Raw genomic sequence first — 16,093 nt, 5'->3', positions numbered from 1 at the left:
TGTGCAAATAAATTTGTTAGTGCGGTTTTATGTATGGAGACTCTGACATTCCAAAAATGTTTTTTATGGGGGAAGTAAATAAAAGAATTTCAATAGAGTTCAGTTAATATACAAAACTGAAGACAAGAAAATTAAATAGGTTTAGCAATTATGGCTTACATAATTGTTGAAGAATTATACGCTTTCTGCGCATATATTGACGACCCTGACATGACAAAAAAAATATCTTTCATGGAGGAAATAAAGAGAAGAATTTCAATCGTTCTTGGGAAATATCTATTGGGTCTGGGCAGTACATGTTATTCAACGCAAAAATTGAAGTGAAAATGAAATTAAATGATTTGGCAATTGTGTTTTGCATAATTCATCCAAGAATTATACGCTTTCCGTGTATTGCTGCCCCTAACGTGACAACAAAAACTCTTTCATGGCGAACGTAAAGGAAGGAATTCCCATTATACTCTCACAATTTCCGTTGACTCCAAGACATACACTGGAATAAAAAAAAGTTTTTTAAGAAGCACGTCTTCATTCGCATCAAGGCTCGAAAATTTTCCAAGAGTAAAATATTTCGCACTGAGAAAAATAAACTTTGGTCAAGAAATTTTGTTTAAATACAACTAAAAACGTACTTCTCAAAAAACTTTTTGTCCCTCAGTGAATAATTCGACCCAGAAATATTTCAATTAGCAAAATTTTCTGCACGCGGAAAAATGGTTTATTTGAATTAGATAATTTATAATCGTATCAAATAATTGTCAACGTAAATTATTTGTAAACGTATCAAAAAATACTTTAGTTGAATAAATGAAGGGTTTATCTCGATGGAATTAATTATTAATTTCATTTAATCGGAACGTTTTCGTTGAAATAAATATATGCGTTCATCATTTTTTTTAATAACCCATCGTTTCCTTTGGAGGATTTAATTGGAAATTGCTTAGGTTTCATTGAAGTATCTACTTTCGAAAAATCAATTTCAATCACAGTTACAGGGACAAATCTGTTGAATTAATTTTAAATTAAAAAGTCAGTTGTCCACTGACATTTTACCCACAGGATCTCTACACCCATTAAAGCCATTTACACAAGGCATCAGCAATCGCTCCTGGTCAATTTACACTCGATTTATTTCCACATCGTCCTCGTCAAGGACGATGCATTAACGTGTCGTCGCTAGTGATGCGCGCAAATAGACTGTGTTGCTCTTGTGATGTAGGAAGTAAAGACCTTGGAGATGCTGGTGTCAAGATGTCGAGAGGAGTTTATAATTATTCCAGGTTGGATAATATAATCTATGAATTTTTAAATGCACTCGTCCAGTTCTCCTTACATTCACTCGTGCGAAGACTCATAAAAAAACTTATTTGACGCATTGTTATAGAGTTGTAATAGCTGTTGTTGTTGTTGATAATATATTCAGGATGAGATCATGCGAGGAAAAGAACATCGAGAAATCTTTTGATTTTCTTGGAGCTGTTTTCGCGATATTTAATCATCAATCGAGGAGATAAAGTGTCGATTAATTACTTGAATGTTCGAACAGATGATGATATTTGGAAGAAAGTCATCGCGATACATTGTTAGATTTTTTTGGCTGAAATCCCCAACACATTTCTTGAAAATGTTCATCATATTATGAATCCACTGGAATTTCAAGAAATTTTTTCATTGAAAATTCATAATTTTATGAAAGAATCTGTGGAAACTAATTTTCTCGGCAACTATTCCGTAAAAATTAACAGAGATAGGGAAAATTCAGGTTATTTGATTCTTGAATTTTCATGTTGTGATTGAAAATTCAAATGAATTTGGGAATTCTCGTCTTCCTGCAGTTCAGAATTTTGAAATATTATTTAATTTTCAGTGAAATTGGTGATTTCCTTACTTTTTCATCCTAAAGGCCATTCAGTGTCACTATCCTGAAAATTCTTAATAAACAGTTCATGAAATTTCATTCCTTTTCGAAGAGTGTACCTCAAGATTGCTCCATTTTATTTTATTTTGGATAATTTTTGGCATTCAATGTCAGTTTTCTGAAATTTCCTAGTGAACTCTTTATGAAAAATCATTCCTTTTCTCGAAACTGATTGATTTTATTTTATTTTGAATGAAATTTGTTGCAAGTTCATGTATAAACTTGCAACTGGCCATCGACCATAGGCCTTCAGTCAAATATTTACATTTTATGAACATAATAACTAGTAAAATAAACTGATTTATGTTCTTCGAATGTGATTACCCATAACTGAACATGCGGAGATTCCAATTGCATCACCAGTGGCGTGGAGATTCTGTCGATTTATATTTATAAAGCTCAGGGGGACTAGAATCTCTCGGCACAAGACTGAAAGCATATATGCCTGAAGAGCATCATCGTTCGTATGAATTTTACAATATCTTTTCCGTTGAATTTTGTTTGTATTTCCGAGGACTCCAGCTATAAACTGGGACCCCGTTACGTAACAAACGCGCCATAGAGTGCATGCACCCATGTCGGTGGGTATGTAGAATCAGATAGCCGTATGAGACACTCGGGTGTTTCGCAATTTAACAATTAATTAAGTTGACACTGTTAGATATCTATTGTATTTGTGCGTGTTTGAATGCATGTAGATATGAGTTTCAGGGCGTTCGGTACATTACACCCGCACGGAGAGAAATATTAGTGGAAATTATACCTGAATTTTTAACGACTCATTCATGTGATTTCTCGATATCTGTCATTACTAAAACATCTGTTAATTTCTGGAATATTCAAGGAAATTACACGTGAACTGTCCACATATGAATAATTATTTTTTTTATAATGTGGACCTGACAATGATAATTTCATTAATTTCTAATCATTATAATAGAATAATAATAATAATAATGAATTGATAAAATGCAGAAAACCCAGGCAGTTTTAATTTTGAATTATAAATCTATTGAAAATTCGAGTGAGAGAAATATCAATGATCTTTTAACATGGATGATAGAATTTTCTGGAATTTCCTAGAACATTTTATGAACGATTTTATCTCAAATTGAATGGAAATTCACAATATCAAAAATTTAAAGACTTATTTCTTGAATTTCAAAAAAAAATTAACAGTTAACTAGAGAATGCAATAAGTCTGGGAAATTGCTCATTCAGATATTGCAGTCTCCACAAGAATTATTGAATTTTTCGCTAAAATTTCGCAAAAAAAAAATTCTGAAAGGTCAATATGCCGCGCAATTACTGAGATCCATGACTAACTTTTTCCTCCATACTGCGTTATGCTGTTTAGGAGGCAAACAGTGCAGTCGAAAGTCTAAGTTTTTTTCAATTGTCTGGAAAATTATGATTGTCCTGGATGAATTTCTAAATTGAATTCTCAGTACTGAATTAGACCAGGAACAGAACAACTTATACGGCAATCTTCATGTGCAACCGAGGCTTGAGAATGAAAGGTTTCGCTTTATTGTAACAAATTTCCCTCTTTATTCGCTCTTACTCACTATCGCTTGAACACGAAGAGTGATTTCACGAGTTTCATCACGAAAGTGAACATAATTCGAGGAAGAAACCATATCGATAGGAGTAATGACCCAATTTATGCCGCTGAGGAGATATAATAATTGCGAGATGGATAAATCTGTTTTGACTGAGAATACTAACACACATTGATCGTTTTTATCTGTGTCATTATGACTCATCATCGTAAATTCCTGGCACTCTGGAAGCCAGAGTTCAACGTGTTTTATACTTGAGTTTTATAATGACAAGTGTTTAATTATTGCGCTGAATTAGTCCGTCCTATGCTACCATGCGCTGATCGCCGTTGAAACGCATCGGTACAATATTCTCTCGGGAATGACAACTTAATACTTCTGCTGTTCGATGACAGATGGCATGAGCAGTATACCCTCCAAACATTCACCAGCAATTACACTTGGACTTTATAATCAATCGAAATTAATTGTCTCAAATGACATCAATTTAGCGGAAGCGCTCTAATTGCAGACGTTTCGTTTCGAACGCGAGTCTTTTTCAAAAATTATCAGTTCTACCACAAAAACAAACCGAAAACTATTACTGCACCTGTTCGCCAGTGGTGCCACCTACGATAACAATTTTCCAATCGAAAGAGTCGTGCGGAGCATAACCGCGTAATGAGTGTTGTTTATTCCCATGATTTTCACGAGAAATAACGTGGTTTGACTGATAAAAAAATCCAGGTAAGTGTGAATAAAGCTCCTAAACCCTTTCTTCATAAGGCAATTCATGCATTCCTCCGAAAAGTTCCAGACATACCGTATACACTAACGACTATAATAGTGCACTGACCACTCCCTATCTCCTCCCTACTCCGGACAACACAATTATACCATGACTCAATGAGTAATTCTCAAAACATTTCATTCATCATCGCGCGTATTCACACCCAAAAGTGCCTAACAGCCTGTGATTTTTCGTCTTAAAGATCAAAGTAAGCACGATGAATCGTGCATACCTGTTGACCGTATTCTGCATCGTGAAGACCCTCCCCATAAATGGACAAGATGTCAATCAACAGCCGAATTGGGGTAATCAGCCATCGGACACCTGGAACAATCAGCAACCAAACACCTGGAGCAATTCCCAACAAAATCCCCAGCCAAATCAGCCCCCGAACACCTTCAACGATCAGCCCCAGAATGCCTGGAGCAATCCCCAGCCGAATTGGGGCGGAAACTCCTGGAGTGGAGGACAGACATACTATTACGGTGAAGTCGAGCACAAGTGTCCGAAGCACTGGGTAAGATTCCAAGAGTCCTGTTACCGCTTCATAAAGAGTCCTCTCCGCAGCCGAGAGGATGCGAAACGCAATTGCCAGGCGTATCAGAGTGACTTGGTCTCCATAAACTCAGTCGAGGAGCATGGCTTCCTGCTGCAACAGCTCCAGTGGCAGGACCCCCAACACAGACCCTGGTACACAGGAGCTAGACAAGCGGGAGGTTACTGGTCCAACGAAGGCGATGGGTCCCAACTCGTTAACATGGAGAACGCTTTTCTACCTGAACCCAACGATGGATATAATCTAAACCGTGATGCATTGGCCTACAACTTCAGCGACAGCTTGAAACGCTGGGGGCTGGAGAAGATTTCGTCTTATGAACCTCTTCAGTACATCTGCGAGGCGCAGGTATCAATGCTGCAGAATCTAGCTGACGACGATCGTGATTACACCTATGGAATTGAGATCGATAACCCCAGGGAGATTCCACGAGGGCCTTATTTCATCAAACAACCTGTTAGCAAAGTCTTCGATGTCTCCAAAAGAAGGCTAACCAATGAAGTTACCTTGAGTTGTCTCGCAGGGGGGTACCCCACCCCGACGTACGAATGGTTCAAGGAGGATTATGATAACGCTAGACTCTATGCAGTGCCGATTGACCCGCTGGAGAACCCCAGGTACACCCTCAGTGGGGGCAATCTGATCATCTACAATCCTGATCAGGCGAAGGACAGAGGTGCTTATCACTGCAAAGCTAGTAATAAGTTCGGTGTGATAATGTCGGAGACCGTTGTGCTGTCGTTCGGGTACATTCTCGAGTTCAATCTGAAGAGATCAGAGGAACGTGGGGACCAGAACTGGGGCAAGGCTGTGTACTGCGATCCCCCGCAGCATTACCCAGGGGTCAAGTACTACTGGACGCGCGATTACTTCCCGAATTTCGTGGAGGAGGACAAGAGAGTCTTCGTGTCGAACGATGGGGCTCTCTACTTTTCTGCCTTGGAGCCCATCGACAGGGGCAATTATTCCTGCAATGTTCAGAGTATAGCGTCGGATACTGGGAGAAATGGACCGTTCTTCCCGCTTCACGTTAATTCTCATCCGACTTATCAACAGCTGAAGTTTCCGAATAACTTTCCGAAGGTTTTCCCAGAGGCTCCGATTGCCGGGGAGGAGGTCAGGTTGGAGTGTATAGCTTTTGGGTATCCAGTGCCATCGTACAATTGGACGAGGAGGGGTGCTCCATTACCGAGGGGCGTTGTCTATCAGAGTTATAATCGGGTACTTGTGATACCTCGGGTGCGGGTTGAGGATCAGGGGGAGTATGTCTGCAGACCTTTCAACGACAGGGCTTCTATTGAGAATTCGGTCTGGTTGACTATTCAAGCTACACCGAACTTCACGATTCCTTTGGAGGATAAGCATGTGGATCTCAGGTCTGATCTCACCTGGACTTGTGAAGCCTTTGGGAATCCCGATGTTACTTATCATTGGTTTAGGAATGGGCAGTTGTTGGATAATACTACGCTGAGGGGGGAGGAGAGGGATAGGTATTTCATACAGGATAACGTGTTGAAGATTCAGAGGGTGGAGGAGGACGATGCTGGGATGTATCAGTGTCGGGCGACGAATCAACTGAAGACTACATACTCTTCGGGGCAATTGAGAGTTCTATGTAAGCATTGGACATTAAGTGTGAATTCATTTTTATTTTGGTTTTATGGAGTTTCAATGATTGTTTCCATGATTGTTTTACGGAGTTATTTTTCTCAGCGATGAAACCGTCGTTCAAAAAACATCCGATGGAATCTGAGACGTACGCGGCGGACCGAGGGAATGTCACGATTGTTTGTAATCCAGAGGCAGCACCGAGACCCAAGTTTATTTGGAAAAAAGATGGGAATATCATAGGTGCTGGAGGACCGAGGAAAATTCTTGCTAATGGCAATTTGATCATCAGCCCAGTGTCTGTTGATGATGAAGGGACGTATGTGTGCACTGCTACGAATCAGTATGGCAATGATGAGACACGTGGACGACTCATTGTATTACGTAAGTTCATAGGTCATTTATTCAATTTTTTTATCGATCTGGGAAAGAGTATCGCATACATAACTGTGTATAATTTTGAAGACTCAATTATTACCTCTGATATTGTTTTTCACTACAAATTTATCTATGAAAAAAAATGAGAGCTTGTCATTGAAGATTTTGAGGAAATTGAAGAAAATGTTATGCTGGATTTGAGAAAACAGAATTTTCCCCAATGAAAAGTCTGATCTATATCTCGAAAGGTTAAGAAAAAAAAACATATTTTCGCAAGTTGATAATTAATATCTATATGAATAATGTCAAGATATAAATTGTTTCATTATAACATACGACTGTGTCAAACATGTATAGTCGCATCGCTTCCAAATATTGTACTCAAAAGGTGGATCATTCACGCGAGCTGGTGCCTTTCCAGTATGAAAATATGTCATAAAGTGAATATAATAAAAAAATGTTGGGTTTCTAAGATACGATATTGTTATAATATCTTCATTATTATTCATTGAGGAGTTAATTTCTTATCTTTGAGTATGAAATAGGAAAAGCAAATCACTACTCTTGCTTGTTTTGCATAAACTGAACATCTTTCGAAGTATAATATTAATAATAAGATTTTTTGAATGCCGTAAAATAATAACTTTTTGTAATTGAAACAATTTTTGCGACAATATTACCGAGATTTTGCTGAATCAAACAAGATTTCTTCGAGAACATGTCTTTTTTCTTTTAATGCACAGAATCAACATGAGTTTGGTCTTTGAATTGAAGAACGAAATTTTCATGTCTCAAAGCTTTCCCACATATCTTAATTTCTTCAATTGAAAAACATTTTCTCCCAATTAATTCCCACTTTAAACCGTTCATTGAACCTTCTCCAGGTGGTCCGAACTTCGTTAAAACTCTCCCCCCTGGAATAACAACCGCAGTGATGTACAATCAAACCTTTCGCTGTCAAGCGGACGCAGACGAAATGCTGGATATCGCCTACATCTGGAAGCACAATGGCATAGTAATAAGAGACAAAGACTTGATGGATAACCCCCGTCTGCGAATCGACGGAGGAGTCTTCACCATAATCAACGTCACCCTCGCCGACGCTGGTGACTACGAGTGCACGATAAAGACTGCAGTGGGAGACGTGTCGAGTCGCACAACATTGACCGTGAAAGGTCCCCCGGGGCCTCCAGGTGGAGTGTCAGTAGTGGACCTTGGAAAAGTCTCAGTAACTCTGGAATGGACAGACGGTGCGTTCAATGGAGGTTCAATTTTCATGTACACAATAGCCGCCAGAACAAGATGGATAAATGAGTGGTTCAACATATCAGAGAACGTAAAAGCAGAGGAGATTGATAGATACAAAGGTCGCAAAAGTGCTAAACTGGAGGATGTTCTGAAGCCTTACACAACATACGAGTTTGCTGTGTCCGCAGCTAATGAATATGGCTACGGTCCGCTCTCCCTACCCTCTCCCCAGTTCAGCACTCCACCAGACAAACCAACGAGAGCACCAGCTAACGTGGGTGGAGGTGGTGGTAAACTCGGCGACTTGACAATCACTTGGGAGAAGTTACCTCCGGCCGATCAACATGGACGTGACATCTACTACAAGGTATACTGGCGTCGCAAAGGAGACCTAGAATTCCAGTCCCTCTCCCTGAAGGACTACGGCGACGTGGGTATGGCTGTGGTGCATGTCGACAAGAAGAACTACTACACAGAGTACGAAGTCAAGGTCCAGGCCATCAACGAAGCAGGGGCCGGTCCAATTTCTGAGGTAGCTACAATTTTCAGCGCCGAAGACATGCCACAAGTGCAACCACAAAGGGTTTCAGCTTTTGGTTACAATAGCACAAGTTTGAATGTCTCCTGGGCGCCAGTTGAGGAGACGAGGGAAATAGTCAGGGGTAAATTGACAGGCTACAGGCTCAAGTACTGGCCGGTTAATAGGCAGGAGGAGCAGGGGGTTTACTATCTTTCTCGAACAACGAGACCCTGGGCTCTCATCGTCGGTTTACAACCCGACACACTCTACTACGTCAAAGTTATGGCTTATAATTCAGCTGGGGCGGGACCTGAGAGTGAGAGGTTTCGGGAGAGGACATTCAGAAAACCACCGCAGAATCCACCGAGCTCGGTGTTTGTTTATGATGTTAATCCATCAACTGTCAGGGTTGTTTGGAGATATGTACAGCCTAGTCTCGATGAGGAACCGCTTGATGGGTATAAGATACGTATCTGGGAGATTGATCAGGATATGAGCACAGCTAATGATACTATCATTCCTGCTGGGGAAAAACTCGAGGGGTATATTTATAATTTGAGTCCGGGGAAAACGTACAATCTTCGGGTTCTTGGGTTCAGCAGAGGTGGCGATGGCAGAATGTCGAGTCCACCTAATACATTCCAAATGGGGGATCCAGCGTTGTTCAGAAACGCCGCGAGCAATAAGATTTTGGACTCCGCTTTGGGGATTTGTGTAATTATTCTTCTGTGGAGATTAGGCTTCGTTTAACTGGGGGCCTAGGATCTTCAGGGTGGTGAGGCCTGTAATTAATTTGAGAAATTTTGCGGACGTATTTTTTATATTGATAATGAATTCTTAATATTTTACACGGAGGAAATAGCAATTGAAGTGTTCTTACAGTTTGTATTTTAGCGAACAGCTGAAGTAGTTTGATATTTTTGGAGGTAATTTAATCTCAGGGTAGGTGCATCATTTTGATAGACAATTTGTTCTCGATTAACGAGAATTGTTTGGGCCGCTCGAACGAAAGATCTGAATTTTTTTGTTTTTATTTCCATTCAACTAACTCCTATTTGTTTTACGTAGAGTTGATCCGTGTTCAAAACAGTGATTACTTTTTTATCGGTTAGGAATTATAATGTAATTATAGTGCTCTTTTTTTATTGTGTTGTCCTCAAGCGCAACTAATTTTTCCGTCCATACGTGCCGAGGTGAATAATATATATTTGACCACGGGTTTCTTACTTGGTACTGTAAAGAATAAATGAACGATTCCGTCAACATATGCATCACATGCAGCAAATAATAATGGTGTATAAATATTGAGTAATCTTTTTTGAATGAAAACAATTGCACAGTGTTATTGAAGTAACTCTATAACTTCGAGAGTTGAAGCACTTGATACAGATGACTAAAGTAAAGATGGTTTGTGTAAAATCTGTAAATTGTGAATTTTTATAAATGTAAAGACGATAAATTGTGCAAATTTATTACGACGATATTATTCTCTTTGTACTTGCATTTCTGCATTTTTGTAAAAGAGAAACCAAATGATTGTGGGTTTTTTGTACTATTGTAACTCGAAAAAATGAAAATTATACGATGAGAAAATAAAAAAGAATTTTTCTACAATATGTTTGTTGCTTTTTTTGCTTTTCTTATCAAGAAAAATTACGAGATTTTCCATTAAACTGTATTTATTCAATTTTTTGATACACAATGATGATTCGTATTGACTCATTAACGAGAATTCAGATACATTCGGATTACACAAAAAAAAACATTTGTTATTGCGATTAAAAAAACTCAGGATATGTATGAAATGATAAAAATACAAATAATCGAAGATATTCGGGAAAAAAATAAATAGAGTAGTGACTAAGGTATCTAGTTACATACTGATTGATTTAACATATACACAATTATTTATAAATAACAGAGAGCAATGATCGACAATAATTTATATATGGCATTAATATGATATTTCATTTTTAACTTCTGTTGTTCTATTTGTACGTCATTACCACTTGAAACTAATTTCCCAGGGCATTATTTCATACCACTACGACTTAACTCGAACCACGGAATGCTCTAGACTCAGGCAACGACTAAGATTCAATTTTTTCAATCATTATTTCCACCGCCTCTAATCGAAATGCGATCGCGCTCAATCATTCATTGAACACCTTCGAACCTACAGTTATTTATACTAGTCATCTAAGGCCAGTAAGTAATCGCGTTTGTAATTCTTGAAAAGATTCTTTCTTATTGAATTCATCAACCGCAACTTCAGCTCATTGATGGTGATCTGAGAGTAGAAAGGATCAGTGGGTGAGCAATCACGGAGAATAATTAACGCGCATTTGTTTGTTTGTGAAACAATGATTAGTTAAATTTGAAAACAAAAATTTTGATGTGCCTATAGTGGCGCTAGTTCTACAGCTGGCAGGCCCATTTTTACCCGCAAACTCGGCACATCATCTTCTATTCTAATGAGCAACTTGAATTTCTGAAAAGAGAAAGTGTTCATTAATGGATAAATTAACAACCTCTGACAGAACGATTTATTTTTGAACAAATTATCTGCCGAAAGTTATCGGCATTTATATATTGGGTTTGGAAAATATTAATAAGTTTGCGCAGGAAATTTGTTTGAAAATTTTGAGGAAACGGTGGCTTTCTGGCGCCCCTTGACAAGATTGATTACGAGGTCTCGGGAGTGAGAAAAGAAAAACTATTAAAACCCGGAGAAAACTTTGCGCCATTAAATCTCAGCCGAGAGGGCATGAAAGTCTCTGAAGATGACTTAACAAATCTGATATTTTTATAGAAACGGGATGAAGTGAGTTCAATGTGATCACGAGAAGATAAATAATCTTAAGAAATGTTTAAATATGAATTTCGCAATTGCTAGTGCCTAATAATTCGAGACAGATTTTTTAAAATCGGTTAAATGTCTCTGAAAATTAAGATTTTTTTCTCCGTGATCAGTGCAGGAAACAGCATCAAATGGAGTGAATCAAGACATAATTAGAATCTCACCTGAGCTGTGGTTCCAGGCGTCGTCTGCCACTTATAAATCATGTAACCAGGTATGCAAAGCATGGAGGATAGTGCCGTGAACCATCCGAGAACATGAGACCACCAGGGATACTCGTAATCCAAGTATTTGATCGGCGTCCATTGCACGAGATTAAAGAAGAAGACCCCCTAAAACCCAAAAGCAATGAAAAACAGTGAAGATGATTGAGATTTCCCTCCCTCTCCCATAACATTAAAGGCACGTACGATACAGATCATTGGTGTTGTGAATGTCCAGCAGAATTTCCACCATGCGAGTGGATAGTATCCTATCATATCACGCAGAGCATCGTAAAATCGGTTGACGCCAAATGCCCAGCTGATGGCGATGCACTCGAAGAAGATGAGGAATAGGAGACAGAAGCCGGAGACAGCGTATGAGTCGAGGATTTGGAAGACGTACATTCCACCTTCGGATATGCAGGATAGACCGACCAGGTAGGAGATCACGCACACGATCGCTATGAACAGTTCTTTCCTTCTGCGGAGAAGCTGAGGCCACTCGTCCACCTTAAAATCAGCATTGATTCCAATTAAGTAACATTCGTCTATGAAAGTCAAAAGAAATTGTCATAACCATAACACGATGAGAGAATATTCTCACTGTTGTTATGCCCCCGATTTGTTAAGTTGTGTTATTGTTGAATATGTGGGCATACAGCACACCCGCAATTGGATTATGCCGATAATGACTGACTGACTGACAAAAAGCTGTACCATGGCAGTGATGAATCCCTCCATAGTACAGAACTGCGAGTCCAATCCAATAAGCAGCAGCATGAAGAAGAACAGGCAAGACCACAGTGGAGCCCCAGGTAGCTGAAGTACAGCAGATGGATAAGCCAAAAATGCCAGACCAGGACCCGAGGCTGCCACCTCAGCCACGGGTTTCTGCTGCTCATGGGCCATGAACCCAACGACCGAGAATATGACGAAACCCGCGAACATACTGGTGGAAGAATTCACTGAGCAAACGATTAGGGCGTCTTTGTAAACGTTATTCGAAAATTTGTTGTAGCTTCCGAGGGCCACCAGGGTTCCTAGACCGAGCCCGTAGGAGAAGAAAATCTGGGTGACTGCGTCGATCCAAACCTGATGAATATTAAATATTAATACATTTTATGAATGAATGAAATTGTGTCATGACAGATGATTAAAAAATACTTTTGTGAGCAGTGAAGCGATAAAACGAGATGACTGAGTCAATTTCTCTCAGAGAGACAGCAAAGTTTTCCATACTTTAGTAAGTGAGAGTCGCAAGGAGAAAATTCTCCAGGAAAATTTCCACATCATCGCTCATTTCCACATACAGAAAAAAACCGTTTTGATTTTCAGGAAAATGTCACTGATTTCCAGGATTTTTAGGAGTTTATGGGGGGGGGCGGGGACGACGATATCACTGCGATTTAGTGATAATGTCATTAAAAATTAATGACACAATCACGGAATTTCATAATTTTGCATGAGTTGAATTTTACAATCGCGAATCTCTAAAAATTGGGGGTAGATTTCCCAAAAATTAAGGATGGGACGTGACCCTGAAAATCAAAACATTTTGTTTTCTGTATATTATCCAAAATTCATTTTCACTAATTCAACTTCACCATGAGGATAAAAACTTACCTCAGACTCTTTAAGTTTCGAAAGATTAGGACTGACGTAGAATCGAATGCCCTCCATAGCCCCTGGCAGAGTAATTCCGCGTATCAGGAGAATCGTTAGGAGCACATAGGGGAATAGGGACGTGAAGTAAACGACTTTTCCCGTCCATTTGACACCCTTCCAGATGCAAAAGTAGCACATAATCCATACGAGAAGGAGAGTACCAGCGAGCTCCCATCTTATGGTTCCCACTTGTTCGATTCCTCCACTGATTTGCAGGGCTCGACGTCTGGAACAGACACGGGTGAAAATTAATTGTCGATTACTGTTGGATATTGATAGCTTTCGTGCAATACTGACTCCCAGAATTCTTTGACGGGGTCCGTGAGTTCTGTTGCGGAAACGTTGAAGTGATTGACTGAGCACATTTTAATTAGTGTGTTATTCCTGGTTATGTGGTCCCAACAGGTGAGCCGACTCCTGTCGTACGGGTTCACACAGTACTTTGTGTTCCAGAGATTGTCGCATGATCCCCATGGTAAAGCTAGAAAATAATTAATACATAAACTTGCAATTGTCCGGACCGAAATTGGAAATAAAGTCGTATTTGCTCTCATTGAATAATTACTGCGTCGCATTGAGATGAAGAAATAGAAGATGGCCCATGCGAGGATAACAATGTAGTAAACATTCATCCAGCATGACATCACTGCGGCCGCATAACCGATTCCCTTAAATAGGGGCGCTATTTTGAAAACACCGAGACCACCGATTGTCAACATTTGACCGAGTGCAAGTTCCATGAAGAACATGGGAATTCCCGCGAGTATGAGGGCCAAGAAATATGGAATTAGAAAGGCTCCGCCACCGTTCTTGTAGCAGAGGTAGGGAAATCTCCAGACATTTCCTAAACCGATTGCCAGGCCAACCTAAACGGAAAAAATATAGAAAACTTACTGCAGAGAAATTGCTTTTTTTTATTTTGAGGAACATGTCACTGATTTTTAGGAATCTCCAATTATTGGTTAAACTCCCGGGTCATTGGTCATTTTTACCACTGAAATTTGATGATAGAGTCCCAAAAATTGGAGATGCGTCCATGAAAATCAGTGACATTTCCCTGCACATTAGTAACGCTGGAAATTGCTGATGTCACTACAAATTAGTGATAAAATCACTGAATTTTAGAATTTTGCAATCGCGAACCCCTAAAAATTGGCGATGAATTCCTAAAAATTAAGGAGGGATCACTGAAAATCTGTGAAATTTCCCTGATATTTATCGAATATTATCAATTTTCATATTTCGCAGATGTACTGATTTGTGCATAAAAAAGTTGTGGAAAATTTGAATTTCTCTCCCATAAAATGTCAAATATAATACTGAAACAGTGTAGCCGTGATATTTTCACTTACAACACTGAGAATAAAATCTAATTTGGTGCTCCATGTTCCTCTTTCTGGCAGTGCTTTTGTCTTAGGTGTTGTCGATGCGCACATGAGATTGAGCGCCGCCCTGACTTCATCGATGTTCTCAGCCTCAGCGAGCTCAGGATCCCTCGAACTCTCCGGCGTTTCCTTATCCATTCTCCTACCTCTCTGATCAATTTCCTCAGATCTCTCGCGTTCACCTTATCCCGGAATTTATTTCCAAATTCCCAGTTCCCTTACAGGTAGACGAGGAAATGTCCCCGAGTCATAACACCGAACCTGCACATTTTATATTTATCCCCATAAATTCTCTCTCCCCGACAGCGTAAAGAAAGAATGCAATCAATAATTTTTCCTCCACCCTCCTTTCTCCGTTATTATCCCAAAACGTTCGCGTTCCATTGTCACCCCGGAAGGCAAAGTTGCGGGAAACGATTAGACACCATTTCTCAGTGATCGCCTTGGAGATGACGGCTGGAAGTGATGGGGAGTGAGTGGGCAAAAACGTCACCACAATCTATCATTCTAGGTCCTCTCCTTTGTATCGATATTAAGCACGAATTGAGCTCCGTGGATATTACTCCCCGGACTCTGTCGCTCGTATTTTAATAAAACGTCAATAAAACATCAAAGATAAAGCTCAGTAATGAAGTGTCAAAACTTGAAAGTCAACTCAACTCAAGAACAGAAGAGTTTTCCATGATTGCTTTCATTCTAGAGAGATTGAACAATCTCCTAGCCTAAAACGAAAATGACTTAACGTTCCACCACTTCATTACTGCCTTCACAAACTGAGAGAAAAAAAGAGTTCTGCGGAAAAATTGTATGTTCCACGTGAGAATATTTGATGGAGTGGAACAGATTTACTTCAGGAAAATTGACTAAATTGACAGAAATACTTTCAGAAGAATTCGAGGGAAAGGAAAAATAGTTTTCCCCCAAAAATATCCCCTAGAAATTATTTAATTCTGCCAATAACACAAATTTCGTTAAGAAAATTCACGTTTTCTCTTGAAATTATCATTTGTTCCATGGAAATTACCAGTGTTTACTGGAAAAAATAATTACCCGAGAGCCACATAAATATCTTACGAGGACAATTACAGCCACGGTAATGATTATGTTTTGGCGAAGGCATTCTTTATTTTCTACAGCCAAATGGCTGCAACACAGAATTAATTTTTTCTCTCAGCGCAACAATGCGACTCCCATAGTCATAACAAAATGAATTGCATGAACATCTCCCCACTGATCTTGAAAGCAAAACCAAAGCGATGTGCAGTATCCCAACAGAAAAAGATATCTCAACCAACAGTCTTCTCTTTTTTTCATAGGATGACCGTTAAATACGCATGTCCGGCAGGGGGGTTCTACGTAATAAATATCACGATCATCGGTCAACCCACCTACAAAACCCCAGTAACCCCTCCCCCCCCCCC

At 39.5% G+C, this 16,093-nt stretch overlaps 2 protein-coding genes across 3 annotated transcripts in view; one reads left to right on the top strand and one right to left on the bottom strand.

The window, feature by feature from the left end:
- Nucleotides 1-4,117: 4,117 nt before the first annotated feature.
- On the top strand, nt 4,118-10,173 carry LOC107036068 (contactin). Its single transcript, XM_015253805.1, has 4 exons — nt 4,118-4,206; nt 4,452-6,420; nt 6,519-6,797; nt 7,676-10,173. The coding sequence occupies exons 2-4, from the start codon at nt 4,467-4,469 to the stop codon at nt 9,307-9,309; spliced, it is 3,867 nt and encodes a 1,288-aa protein (XP_015109291.1). The 5' UTR covers nt 4,118-4,206; nt 4,452-4,466; the 3' UTR covers nt 9,310-10,173.
- Nucleotides 10,174-10,253: 80 nt separating this feature from the next.
- Nucleotides 10,254-16,093, bottom strand: part of LOC107036079 (sodium- and chloride-dependent GABA transporter 1) — a 6,585-nt gene continuing 745 nt past the window's right edge. For both annotated transcript variants that reach the window (XM_015253825.2, XM_015253817.2), the window contains exons 2-9: nt 14,640-14,933; nt 13,853-14,153; nt 13,585-13,768; nt 13,246-13,513; nt 12,340-12,714; nt 11,830-12,132; nt 11,584-11,751; nt 10,254-11,050 (exon numbers count right to left, since the gene is read on the bottom strand). In XM_015253825.2, the coding sequence (XP_015109311.1) occupies nt 10,961-11,050; nt 11,584-11,751; nt 11,830-12,132; nt 12,340-12,714; nt 13,246-13,513; nt 13,585-13,768; nt 13,853-14,153; nt 14,640-14,810 (1,860 nt within the window). In that variant the 5' untranslated portion in view covers nt 14,811-14,933 and the 3' untranslated portion in view covers nt 10,254-10,960. The remainder of the gene's footprint in view (nt 11,051-11,583; nt 11,752-11,829; nt 12,133-12,339; nt 12,715-13,245; nt 13,514-13,584; nt 13,769-13,852; nt 14,154-14,639; nt 14,934-16,093) is intronic.

Source organism: Diachasma alloeum, unplaced genomic scaffold (genome assembly GCF_001412515.2).
Source record: "Diachasma alloeum isolate Michigan unplaced genomic scaffold, Dall2.0 Dall_scaffold_00176, whole genome shotgun sequence".
NCBI lineage: Eukaryota > Metazoa > Arthropoda > Insecta > Hymenoptera > Braconidae > Diachasma > Diachasma alloeum.
This window is presented reverse-complemented; position numbering and strand designations above follow the sequence as displayed.

Coding starts and splice junctions, on each gene's coding strand:
- LOC107036068 (XM_015253805.1), top strand. CDS start 4,467: ATGAATCGTGCATACCTGTTGACCGTATTCTGCATCGTGAAGACCCTC. Junction 6,421..6,518: donor GGGGCAATTGAGAGTTCTAT/GTAAGCATTGGA, acceptor TATTTTTCTCAG/CGATGAAACCGTCGTTCAAA. Junction 6,798..7,675: donor TGGACGACTCATTGTATTAC/GTAAGTTCATAG, acceptor AACCTTCTCCAG/GTGGTCCGAACTTCGTTAAA.